General features: G+C 44.3%; 1 protein-coding gene across 7 annotated transcripts; it reads right to left on the minus strand.

Moving 5' to 3' along the window:
• Positions 1-1,368: 1,368 nt before the first annotated feature.
• ndel1a (nudE neurodevelopment protein 1-like 1a) lies at positions 1,369-12,598 on the minus strand. Of its 7 annotated transcripts, none has more exons than XM_067244583.1 (11): positions 12,496-12,598; positions 10,106-10,203; positions 7,766-7,919; positions 5,924-6,072; positions 5,219-5,355; positions 4,872-5,039; positions 4,687-4,781; positions 4,385-4,530; positions 3,942-3,976; positions 2,693-2,744; positions 1,369-2,502 (listed from the first exon to the last, which is right to left on the minus strand). In XM_067244583.1, the coding sequence occupies exons 2-11, from the start codon at positions 10,189-10,191 to the stop codon at positions 2,409-2,411; spliced, it is 1,116 nt and encodes a 371-aa protein (XP_067100684.1). In that variant the 5' UTR covers positions 10,192-10,203; positions 12,496-12,598; the 3' UTR covers positions 1,369-2,408. The 7 variants fall into 7 exon arrangements, with proteins under 7 accessions (XP_067100684.1, XP_067100690.1, XP_067100685.1 ...); XM_067244588.1 differs by lacking the exon at positions 2,693-2,744 and adding an exon at positions 2,949-3,024 and having other exon boundaries at positions 2,486-2,502; XM_067244587.1 differs by lacking the exon at positions 1,369-2,502 and adding an exon at positions 2,949-3,024 and having other exon boundaries at positions 2,691-2,744.
• Between the last annotated feature and the right edge of the window lie 435 nt (positions 12,599-13,033).

The following is a 13,033-nucleotide window of genomic DNA, read 5'->3' on the forward strand; positions in this document are numbered from 1 at the left end:
GACCTAACTGATTCCCACCATGAAACAACACCAACTGTCCACTGCAAAGCGCCTTACCAAACCTATTTTGTTTGGAACATTAATCGTGGGACTTGCTACTGCTTTCTTCAACAGGTACACTCATTCTTTATATATCTTAAGGATAACCACATCTTAATCTTAATTGTTTACGATGGCATAATACAGTCTCACATAACCCATAATTGATTCAATAACCTTGACCAGCCTATCTTACATTCCCCATAACTAAACACAAATGCGAGTATACATGCAACATGCTTGTCAACACTGAATTTCTGACTTCGCATCCCCACCTCTTATCATTCAGCAGTTCTGATGAATTGCCAAATGTTAGACAAAGTTCAACATAAGTAAATGCATAGCCCAGGGCCACAACCGTCAGCATCTCATCTTGTTCCACCAGAGATGGCAAAAGTACACACATCATTCACTCAAGTAGAAGTACTCATGTTTAAAAAGAGCCTGGTTTAAAAGTACCGATACCAGAAACATATACAGTAACAAAGTATTTCCCATCTCTATGTTCCACATGTGAGAAAACTGATTGCAACAGTGACATGTTAATTCTAAAGCACTGTGCTTTCCCCAGACACCTATTCTTTGAGGACATCGCAGCGATCCGGGCCCAGGAGCGAGCCCGTAATGAAGCCAAACTGATGGAGATCTTGGAGAGAAGACATAGGCAGATGGAGGAGCTAGCTGAGAAGAAAGGAGGCATGTGAAGGAATGGCTCTTCACCTACTCGGCACAACAGACAGCAGACTCCCTCCAGTTGAGGTGGCACTACATTATCCTTCTTGTGACGTGAAATCGACTGTTCAGTCGGAAAAATATTTATTGTCAAAAGGTGATGGAGGGATGTGAGCCACCTGGTGTGAGGGTTTCGAAAATACTGTGCAGATGCAGTTTGTAAACTCTTTACCCAAACTGAAATGTTTTCAAATTACTTGCATTGACTGACATGTTTGTTATAATTCAAGTTCAACAAAATAATTCCCCCCATTTCTGTCCCAATTATCAGCCTCAGCTGAAAAAGTGAAGTTTAATTGTCTTATAATGTGTAAAAATCAGTATATTTGATGCAACCTCCTATTATGGTAAGGTTTGGTTCACCTGTAATAAAACTAAAGAATTCCTGTAAGTTGGGTCTATTTGCCATTACCTTGAAATAAATGTATAGAATCAGAACAGGTAAATTCAAAGCTGCGACTGAATGTACAGCTACCTACCACCAGAGGGAGATATCTACTTTGTTTATTAAAATGTTTATCATTTACCAAATAATAAACATGCAAATAAACATGCAAATATCAAATCTATCAACAGCTACCAAAATATATTTGAGATTAGATTGGCATAGTCTTTTTATTATCACTTTAAGACAGACAACAGGTTTTAAATCATCATATAATACATTAACAAATGTATGATTACATTCTTTTTATTTAAACACATGCCATTAAAGAAATCTGAAATAAATTAAAACATTTTACATGAAGAGGACAAACAGGCAATATTGCACTTGAATGAAACGTAAATATCCACACAAGGTCAAGTGCTACACTTGCTTATAATGGTGTTGTGACATTTTCAAGAAACATCATAAAATACTAACATTTAAATACCAGAAGAGATTCAAAATGGTGGTAGTTTCTGTTTAAACTCCAAAGTAAAACACTGGCTGAATGGTCGGCACTACTTCAGTGGACATCTGTAAATAACGATCAATATGACCAATATTGTGCACACTGTCATATGGTTCAATAACATAAGTAACATCTCTTCCCTTTTTAACACCACCAACTGATACTTTGTAACAACTAGTTATAGACACGACTATTTTATGCAGAAATAATAGAACACACTGTAACCCTCATGGCTGTAAGAGTAAAGACAAATGGTTTAAAAGGTTGACATTGAAGGTTTAAACTCCCCTCAATTATTTATGGCAAACATGTGAGGAGCCAGTCCACATGGCAAAACATCATTCCAGGCTATTTAACCCATCGGGCACGTGTGTGCCATCCCATTAATGCTGACAATCCCATTCCTGCAAACCACAGTCTGGGTCACAGCTGCTAGATGAAGATATTACAGTAATTCAGATGTTTGCATTTAGCCCCCCGAGACAGACAAAAGATATATATATATATATATATATATCAGATAAACATATACAGGACATACCCACCAAGTACTGACTCGTCATAACACACAGTGCAGTGACTGCAAAAAGGGCCAGAATTACAGTGTGAAAAGTGTTTTATAGTGCTAGCCATTCTCTGTGCTCTCCGGAGTCTGTAGATGTCCACACAATCCTTTGTCCACAGGCAGTGGAGAGAGAGTGGGGTTGTAGGGGCTTAGGGGCTTGCTGGGGTACAACACCGTCACACGGTTAGAGGCAGAAGGCCAGGGGGAGAGGCAGAAGGGGGAGCTGTGATGGCCGTCAGGGTGCCAGGGTCCAGTCCATTCACTGGCCTGCTGCAGAAACAAACAACATGGGTCTAATCCTCTCAGGGGTTAGGGTTACAGTTGTTTCTTTAAACATTATCATTGATGGAGAGCTAAGTTATGTCAGCTGTGCATTAACCTATACGACATAGCCTAAGGTAAACGCTACAATTATGTTGTTATTACGTGACATTTGAATAGTATGAAATGATCTACATGCCTATCTGATGGACCGGATATCACTTTGAGCCACCATGACTTGCTTCTCTCAGCTGTTAACCAAACAAAGGCCGTATTTGAAGCCACAGTCAATGTGGTGGACAGACGATGCCAACACAGGGCAAACCAGTGACCAGGGTCACACAGCAAGTCACTTCTCACTCTCTCCTCATTATGCTCCTGACAACTGACACTGTCTCTCACACACACACACACACACACACACGATTCTTCCAACCCACTGGGTAGCCACCTACCATGCACGTGCAGCCACTTATGGAACTAGATGACATCAACAGATCACATAGAAGGCAGCGACTAGAGAAAGCCCTGCTGGAGAATGTGAAGTAAAGGAGTTGTGTTTACAGGACACAGGCAGTGTGTTGAAGATTACCACTCTCTGTCTGGTTAGCAGCACTGATGGAACACCAACGGTGAAACCATGCCCATGCTTGGCAACAGTCCACAGGCTGATACTGTATGTTAGGGCTCAGGGCTCGAGATAAAGTGTGTTAAATGGCGCCTGCCTAACAGGGCAAGACTTATACTGCTGGACTAGTAGGAAAAGGAGGTGGCTGTCCCTATTTCTATTCTATATCCAAAACGGTCACCAATCTTACAACCCACTTGAAATCTAGTGCCGACTTCGTGCTCTGACTTCAACCTGCGGGTGGAAACTTTGACCGTGTGTACCAATCTGCACGCTTCAGCCAATCAGCTACTCCTTCACATCAGCAGGAAGGTAAGCCAATGTTCCTACTCCCTCTCACACAGCCCATCGCCATGGTAATGGACATGTGCTCTAGTAGGAGACCTCAGCAGAGGACACAGGAGTTACACAGCACGCCATCATCCATCGGTAGGACAATTAACTGTGTACAGCAGTAGTCATTATTGGCGGCAACCTGGGAAAAGGGGACTGAACATCGTGCACCGCATTTCATCTAGAGCTCGCCACCAATGACCCATCTCCCAAACATTATCAATAACTAGAATCACTACTCACACCAACAGACAGACAGACAAATCAATGAAAAGGATATCTATCAGCTAAGAGAGAAAGAAAAAAAAAGAAAAGAAAAAAGCAGGGAGAATGGCACCACCCCCAGGAGCGGTTAGTGGAGACGGTGATGACCTCACCCAGCCCACAGTGAGTAACTCTACCCAGCATTACATGGCACAGGACAGGAGGCTGGTTAAAGCAGCATGCAGGTGAATCCCCACACTCAGGGTAACGGAAGGAGCATTACCCAGAATTAACGCAGGGAATATGACCCTCTCTCTCCTGCTGGGGAAAAACACACAGGTCTGAGACTGGGGGGATCATCCACCCTCCTCCTGCTCAGTCATCAACATCATCAACAGAAGATTTATCATCTTTCATGGCTTTAAACACTCCCCCGAACGCTCTCCCTTAACTACAACATGTCGTCTAAACAAACACTCTGAAAGATTAACCGGCAACAGCGAGCACCAAATCCATTTAAACAGATATCCTTTATCATGGGGAAAGGGGATGAATGATGATCAACAAAGGTAGAAGCATCAGGCCTCAATCCGTTTTACATAAGAGGCTTATCACAATGAGATCCCCACCCTTTCCCATAAAAGCCTCGGCTGCCCTTGTTCAATACAGGTGAGTGGCTTGCGAGTCATCATCGAAAGCTAAACGGCTCCAGGAGAGAGTACTCACGCTTTGTCGAAGTACGACGTGTGGAGCGAGTGAGAGAACTTGGCCGTGTTCCCGTTGATCACGTTCCCATTCTCGGTAACGTACGACTTCCTGGCTTTCTGGTCCTTGGCAAAGTTCCTGCAAGCTGCCAGCTTAGACTCCAAGGCCTGGGAGGGACACGAAGGGAGAAGATTCCCCCGTCACACAGACAGCCAGGGGTTGGGTGAGTGGACACGGGGGGGGGAGGGAAGGGGAAATGACCGTGAACCCTGTTGGCTTAGCATGAACGCTGAACATGTGGCGGCAGAGGAGGACCGACTCACCCCTACTTTCCGTAGCAAGTCGCTAACAATGTTGAGGGCAGATATCCTAGCCGAGGGAGTCAGAGGGGAGTTGGTGCCATAGCCATTGGACAACGCTGAGGAAACACAAAATACAATGAGCAACCACTGACCTACTCGTCGAATAAACAAAATACATTCAAAAGGTTCCAAGAGCCTCTCTGTACCTGTCGGGTTGGCGAAGGCGTTGTCGAGGCTCTGGCCCAGAGGAGTGGCCGGCAGAGACAAAGGAGCCTGCACAGCAGTGTCCATCTTGATGTCGTCCTGGGTGGGGGAGCTGGGAGCAGACATCCTGTCTGTCTGACGCTCTCGGACGGCGAGCTCCTGCCGTAAATCTGTCGGACAGGCACGGGAACGTTAACCACGACTGGGGCCGAAAGACCCCGACAAGCGCTGATGCTGTGAGAATGTGCGTGTTTTCAATTCACACCGACGACACAAAGATAAGAGGCGGAGCAGCGGTGCGCTAATGAGTAGAGATGTTGTTAGCGAGTAAGAACAGGTCAATAAGCACCTCTGGCCTCATCCTTTAATCTCTGCACCGAGACCAGGAGGGATTCCTTCTCGTCCAGCTCACTCTCCAGGAAGGCGTTCCGCTCGATGGCCTGGTTCAAACGCTGCTCAAAGTCCTCCAGAGACACAATGGTAGCCCTGGGTTAGAGGGGCAAAGGTACGAAAAGAGAGAGAAAGAGTGAAGTAGGGAGGACGGGTATGAATTATGATTAAATAAGCATGAAGAGATGAACTATGTGCGTGTCAGTCATGCATCTTGTTTGGTGAAAATAAAGGGACTGATGCATCTCCTGTCAGGGAGAGACTAATCATTACTCTGAGGAATTTACATCACTGGCATCTTTGGTAGCACTAATCTGAATCCCATTCAAGCCAATTACAGCAATCAGGTCCACTTGGGCCTCTAGCCCACAATAATTGGAAAGGGGATTTTGCATTGGTGTACTGATTACCCCCATTGAGGAAATTAACTAGGGAATATACCTCCATTAAAACAGCTGGGCCGGTTAAGATGTCAGACCTGTGATCAACTCCAATCGGCACAGGCCTAATGAAGGCCGCTGTATGCGTTTCTAAAATGTATTTGGGGGTGTACTAGTTTTCAAATGACTTATGGGTTATATCACATTTCAGGTATTCAGGCCTCTCCTATGGATTTCAGTTGTGGTAGTATGTTCATATGCGTGTTGACTGTGTGTTGGCTGACCTCTTGGCCCTCTCCAGGTCATCGTTGGATTGCTCCAGTTCTCTGACGTATTTGTGGAGCTGCTCCTTGATGCTGCGTGTCTGGCCCAGGTCGTCCTCCAGCACCGAGATCTGCTTATAGCTCTGGGAATACTGCTGCTCCAGCTTCTCCTGCAGGGGAGGGGGGGGGGAGGTGAGGAGGGAGGTGTGGAGGGAGGTAGGGAGAGCGGGAGGGCATTGTGGATGGGGGGAGGGAGGGCGGGCGGTGTGGAGGGAGGGAGGGCGGGCGGTGTGGAGGGGGGAAGAGAAGGACAGGGAGAAGGAGTGGAAGAAAGAGAGCGAGAGAAAAAGAGGGGTTCACTCACATTCAACCATTTACATTTACTTTACCAGGGACATAGGTTCTACAAATGCCATTTGCAACCAAATCGGTTAGAGGGAGAAGTTAACCTAGATTTTAACATCTATTTTTCAGACGGCTGTTTCATGCGCCGCTGCTCTCCCATTCTCAGGCTTAGGGATGTGACCCACATCTCCAGCTCTCTAACCATTCAGCTCCATGGTTTATCCCGGCCTTGTCTGCCTGTCTGACCTTCTGTATATCTGCATAGTCATGTAGAAGTCAATTACAGAGTAACCTGGGTCACTCTTCCCATAACAGTGCTGAAATGCCATTGTGACTGCGTCACACTAGCATACTGTGCCTTTACTAAACAAACATAACATAAGACATGAGCTGTTGCTTTTACAGGAGTTGTCACTGACTGTACAAATAGATTCACATATGTTAGGAATGAGGTCCCTATGAGGTCAGGGTCCCTATGAGGATAGGGAGTCAGGTGGCTGAGCAGTTAGGAAATCGGGTTAGTAATCTGAAGGTTGCCGGTTCGATTCCGGCCGTTTCAAATGACGTTGTGTCCTTGGGCAAGGCACTTCACCCTACTTGCCTCGGGGGAATGTCCCTGTACTTACTGTAAGTCGCTCTGGATAAGAGCGTCTGCTAAATGTAAATTTAAATATGTTCTTCTCTCCATGGGCAGACTCGATTTGCATGCATTCAGGTGAACATGGGGCTCTGAGATCTGTTCAATTCTAATTATGCGAAAAACACACATAGGAGAGAGACACTGATGCATTATTCATGACATTCATGCTGGCGCAGCTGGAATGATCATCTGAGGCCCAAGAAAGCACAGGTGCCAATTTAATATCCTCCTCACTTGTGACCAGAGTTTGGATATCGAGGACATTTCTTCCGTGTACCTCATGGTGCGAAAGATATTTCCATCTAGTAGAGTAATGTTTAGAACGTCTGGGTTAGGCCTCTGGTGGACTGCTAGTTAGGCTGCACCTGCTGCAACAATGGGATTTCAGTCTCTGGAGACAAATGGTGATGTATGGCAGCTTGAAAGAATAATCAATTATTGAATTCAACACTGGACACAGGAGTTTTGTGTTACATAGTGCTTGTGTCAGCAGGTAATCTAAAAGACCAAAACAGTACATACATGTCCAGTAGTACGGGTTAAGAAAGAAGATCTGAGGTATGAAACAAAGTCTAAAGTGTACTTTGGACTGTGTCCAGTATGCAGGGTTTCCCACAGAAAATGTGTTAGTTAGGGTGGTAAAGTTTGTTTGTTTTTTTGACTACGTAGTTAAGGCGGCAGGCATGTGTTGCTTAGGCGGCCACCTTAACTGCAAAGTGCTGCGGGAAACCCCGAGTATGATTGAAACCCCGAGTATGATTGAAACCCTGAGTATGATTGAAACCCAGAGTATGATTGAAACCCCGAGTATGATTGAAACCCCGAGTATGATTGAAACCCAGAGTATGATTGAATCTGGTGAGAACCCTCATGTTTACCTTGAGTGAGTCCACATCAGCCTTGAGCCTCTGGTTGTCAGAGTGCAGGTCTCTCATGCGATGCTCTGCCTGGCCAAGCTGGGTCTCCAGCTCGGCCTCCAGCTCCCTGCTGCCCTCCTGGAACTCCAGGAGCTCCTCCTGGGACTCCTGGTAGCTGTGGAGGGGAGGACAGCTCAGCACACAGGCACAACAACTGGATGGGGGCGCTGACTAAAATGCATAAACCTGCAGAGTTTTTACATGTCAGATTGACTATCTGCTTCCTGTCCCCCCTTTATAACCTTCTCTAAAGTCAGGGGAAACATATTTGTGGAAAAAAGGGGGTGTCTCTGTTAGGGTTAGGGATACAGTAGTACAAAATATATTTCAAGTTACATCACTTCCTAAAGCAAAAGGTTATCTAGTTTGTGGACAGTGCCAGGAACAAGGTCAGCATAAATAACAGGCCAGGATACAGGCTGTATCCTAGATCTTTATTATTTATTTAACTATTACTGTGATATTTCCTGTAGTGTGAGACACAGATGGTATAAAAATACATCTTAACAACTGACTTCAAGTTCACTTGAATGGAAGTTGTTTAGTCAACAATCACTTAGGCCTACATTTTTGTCAGTTACTAACCTTCCTTTCAACAGGGAATCACAGAGACAAAGTCTCTTAATTGCTCTTGACTATGTTAAAGAGGCCTCTAACCCCAGCTTTGTTTCCAAACACATTAACATCCAGAAAGTGAAAATACAGCGCAGTAGTCACCCAACCAGCCCATAAGAAGATTACAAAACAACAAACAGATAGCTGTCTACTGTGAGTCTGTGGCCAGGGGAGGGCATCTTTTCAGGATGTAGTGTTTAGGGTTATATAAGTGTCTGCTTGTCCAAAACAGCTACGGATAACAGCGGTCTAAAAATGGCAGCTGCAGAGTCCAAGGGGGCACGCTCCAGGCATGTGACTGGCGGGACAGGCTGGAAGGGGTCTGGAGCCAGAGAGGCCATCCAAACCGTAAACACTACCAGCTCCAGGCTGTCCTGTCAGGGCAAGGGGGCAGTGAGGGACCTTTAAACTCAGCAGCTCCTCTTCTCCGACATCTGTAGTCAGGAGTCAGGTGGCTGAGCGGTGAGGGAGTCGGACTAGTAATCCGAAGGTTGCCAGTTCGATTCCTGGTCATGCCAACTGACGTTGTGTCCTTGGGCAAGGCACTTCACCCTACTTGCCTCGGGGGGAATGTCCCTGTACTTACTGTAAGTCGCTCTGGATAAGAGCGTCTGCTAAATGACTAAATGTAAATGTAAATCTGTAGTCGATTCATGCCATGCACCCTGTGTGCTCTTTTCTCTAGCTTGCTTTTCTCAAGAGGAGGATGAGATCAAGTATTGTCGTTGGTTATCTGCTGAAATTACAACACTGTATGTATCTTTGGATTAAAGTGTTAAAGGGTATACCCAACTATTCATCTATTAAATACATGCATATAAATGTTAAGGACACCAGATTATTCAATTTGACCCTAACTGTGAACATGGACATAATCTTGTGCCCCACTGTTGTGGGTGCTGGAGAATCGTCAAGCAACAAAACAACTTATACATAAAGTACATCAAGCAGTACTTTACTGTAAGTAACTTTAGGCTATAGCAAATACTTAACCGATTCAAAGATCACACACTCACAGGAGAAGAAAAGAGGTGGTCTTGATTGTCCTTGACTTTAAAGAGGTTAAATGTCCAGTCTCTTATGTAACTGGGTGTAAGCCTAAGCTTGTTTCCCATTACGCTGGGTGTGTCTGCAGATCACCGTGATCTTATCGGTGTCTTTTTGTATAATGGAATCCACAGAAAGTGGATGTACACTCAGGGAAATAGACCAGAAATAATTCCAACAGTATCAAGCTACCAAGCTCCTACTGTTAAGGAAAAATAACAAAAAAACACAACACCTCTTTGACGTAATTACATTTAGAGATAAAACACACAAAAGGTTTTACTTTCCGATGTGAAAAAAGATCTGTCCCTTTGACAAAAAGAAAGGGTGTTTCAAGAGAATTCCTGAGGCTGCTCTTACATAATGCTCTTTCAAAAGGTGAAACTGGATCTGCCATCTTTACTGCTCTATCCACGTAACAAGACTGGCTTTGGGAATTTTCTGTCAAAAGGTGATGCTGTTCCCAGGCACAGTGTCAGCACAGACTATAAATCTACACCAGAATTTCTAATCAGAGTAAAGTGCAGACCAAAAGTTCTGAGCCCAATTCAGCCGAAGTTAAAAGAGGTTAGTCTGTGTAGAAATGTTAGGCTGTGTGTGTAAGTTATGAAGCCAAATAGAAATTCATAGCTGGGTTACCTCTTCTTGTACTTGAGGGAGTGTGACTTCCAAAAGTCGATCTCCTCATCTTTGGAGGAGAATTTTGGTATCATATCTGTATCCATGGTAACCCCAATCTGAAACACAATTAGAAAACAGTAAGATCCTTCCTGCTGATGTTGACACAGCATACAGCAACACAGTAGGCAATAGCCTAATCGCCCACAGCCCAACTAAATCTAATATTGTACCATCTTCAGCTTCACTAATCAGATGAATGTGATCCAAAACGCAGCACAGTGTGCCTGGCTGGGACAATTCTTTAGGGCAGACTAGGCGACAGTTGACAGAGTGACCTTTTGTCCTCAGTACCCCGCTCACTGATCGATGCAGTTCCATCGCAACAAACTACAAGCTATTTGTGTCCAGGCTGCTCCTGAGGGCATAGGAAGTGTGACCTGTTTTGTTCACTTTCCACCATCCTTGCTGGCTTTCAGTCTATTGTGGCCGATACAGTTAGATGTAGGCTAAACCAGGCCAGCAACAATTCTCCCTCCTGTGGCCTGTTGACTGTTTGATTCGCTGACCTCCCATGGCCTGCAGGACAGACTGCTCAAAAGACAGCAGCATTGCAGGGGTTAGGTCAGGTCCCAGCAGGACACAGACACTGCAGATCAGGATCAATCAAACTTTTGACAGGAACAAGTCAACATAGACTCTCCTGAGTTCTCCTTGTCTCGACATAGATTAGACTTAAAAAGTATAGATAGCTCAAACAAAGTGAATATGCTTAAAACCAATAGATTAAACTGTGATGGAATAGGAATGTGTCCTTTTGAATCACCACCGCACCTATTTCACTTTTGCCTTCGCTAGGCCAATATGCATCCTGTTGGGAAGAAAACCAAGGCAAATTGATTGAGGGAGGTTGGAGTTTCCAGATTGTATTACCAGGCTTTGCTGAGAGATGGTAAAATATCATTCTGACTGTTTGAAACAGACTCTGGCAGTTAAGAGTATTTTAACAGCAGTTGAGTCTTGCTCTTGTTCTTGTTGACGCTCATTACCAAGTCCTAGAACCTAAATTGTGTGCTTTGAACCAGTGTTGTGGTAAGGTCATGGCCCGAGGTCCCATACATTACAGTGACTAGGCTATACTTAGAAGGCGTAGAGCGGTGACTGAGACACGTCCTGCTAATGGAATCAGCTCAGTCGAGGACAATAGGCTGTAGCTACAAGAGTGTCAAAATATTGTTCTGGCAGAATGCAGCCATATTGCTAATCATTGCCCTAAGTGAGTAAGTATTAAGTGAGACCCCAGAATAACAGTAGGCTAGGCTATGTGTTGAGTTCACACATTCAAGCGAAACCCCTTGAGATCTGCTTTCAACTGCCTGGATTTTATTTAATTTGGAATAGAGAAGTTCCAGAAATTAAAGGAATATAGGCTACTAGTCTCACTAACACAAGTCACATTAGAAATAGGCTTACTTTAAGATTTTCACAGAACTCAAAGGATTTCTCATTCAGACAGAACCATTGCACAGAAAAAAAAGACTTCTTTAACAATGGACTCATACTGTTATCTCCCTCTGCATAGAGATTGGCTCAGGCAGGCACAACAAGCTCTGAATACATTTCAGAAGAAGCCAACTGAAAGAACAATATACCAACTTCTAACATCAGTTTTAAGTCAAGTGTTAATATGACAAGACAGCATAAAGCTTTAAAGGAAGTTTCCGTTGTAGAGCACGTTTTGTGTATTTGAGAAACAAATACACAAAAGAAAAAAACGTCCGAAATGTCGAAACGTAAATGTGCCGAAAAAATAGCGGCTATAGCTTTCGAAATGGTTGAAGACAATCTAGTAGTAGGACTTGTCACTAGTACCTCCCTACCTTTAACAACAGCAACGATAACAGAAATTTAACAGGCAAATATCCATGGACATTTGAGAGCTCTATCTTTCAGAAAGACAGCCTATATAGCTGTATACCATGAAGATAAGGCATGGCAGTAAATCATATCTCATTAACGGCACGCTCACACTGCATCTAAGCAAAATTTATCTTAGCTTTTAGCACGCCATCCACTGTTATAACGTTACACATGGGGTATGTCACCACATGGGGTGTGCCACCACACCTGCATAAAGTCTACATATAATATTTCCAACAACTGACAAATCTACGGGGTATAAAACGCGTTACCGTCTAGTAGGAGTCCGAGCACTTTACACTCAGCTGTCTCGTCATGTTGGCAGGCTTGTTGTAGCTGGGTACAAATCCATCTAGCTGAAGCTAGGCTAACTAGCTAGGACATTTTCATGTATTTGTCATGATAAAACTAGAGACAATGACACATTATTTCAACATCAATAGCCATGTACAACGACACAGATAAATCACGTTAATCAGTTCAATAACTACCTGAACATTTCCAGTCGTTGCCTCGCCCTGTGGATTTTAGTCCATCTTCGTCGACCTAGTTGCTCCGGTGGAAGAAGCTGTTGATGCTGACAGCAGTACTGTCTGGGGTTTTCACGCGCAGCTTTCGTCACATAAGGCACGCAAGAGAGGGCTGGGCTGGATGCGTTCACCGTCTTCAGAGCTGCGGATTACGCGCAGCCAGAAATGTAAATATTCCATTCTTGAAAAATGGCATCATCTGGTGGCCACAATCGGCCATGCGATGAATTCGTCACACTCAACATACTTTGTGAAAAGGAACATTTAATTTTTTGTTCCTATTAAAACGTTATAGCCCCACCCCACCCCAAAACATATTACACTATTTTCTGTTCTGTTCTATACTACCACAGTCCTTATTGGACAAGGCTTCTCGTTGTCCATACAGGTTATCACACCTCTTTCCACCTTCTCCTGACTCGTTGCTTAGATACAAAACCAAACATCCTTACCAATCATGGCTTCCAGATCGCAAAAAGTTGATAAGACTCCTTTGAAA

This window comes from Osmerus mordax, chromosome 10 (genome assembly GCF_038355195.1).
Source record: "Osmerus mordax isolate fOsmMor3 chromosome 10, fOsmMor3.pri, whole genome shotgun sequence".
In the NCBI taxonomy this organism is placed as follows: Eukaryota; Metazoa; Chordata; class Actinopteri; order Osmeriformes; family Osmeridae; genus Osmerus; species Osmerus mordax.

Coding starts and splice junctions, on each gene's coding strand:
- ndel1a (XM_067244583.1), bottom strand. CDS start 10,191: ATGGATACAGATATGATACCAAAATTCTCCTCCAAAGATGAGGAGATC. Junction 4,782..4,871: donor CGCCTTCGCCAACCCGACAG/GTACAGAGAGGC, acceptor GTGTTTCCTCAG/CGTTGTCCAATGGCTATGGC. Junction 4,531..4,686: donor ACTTGCTACGGAAAGTAGGG/GTGAGTCGGTCC, acceptor TGTCCCTCCCAG/GCCTTGGAGTCTAAGCTGGC.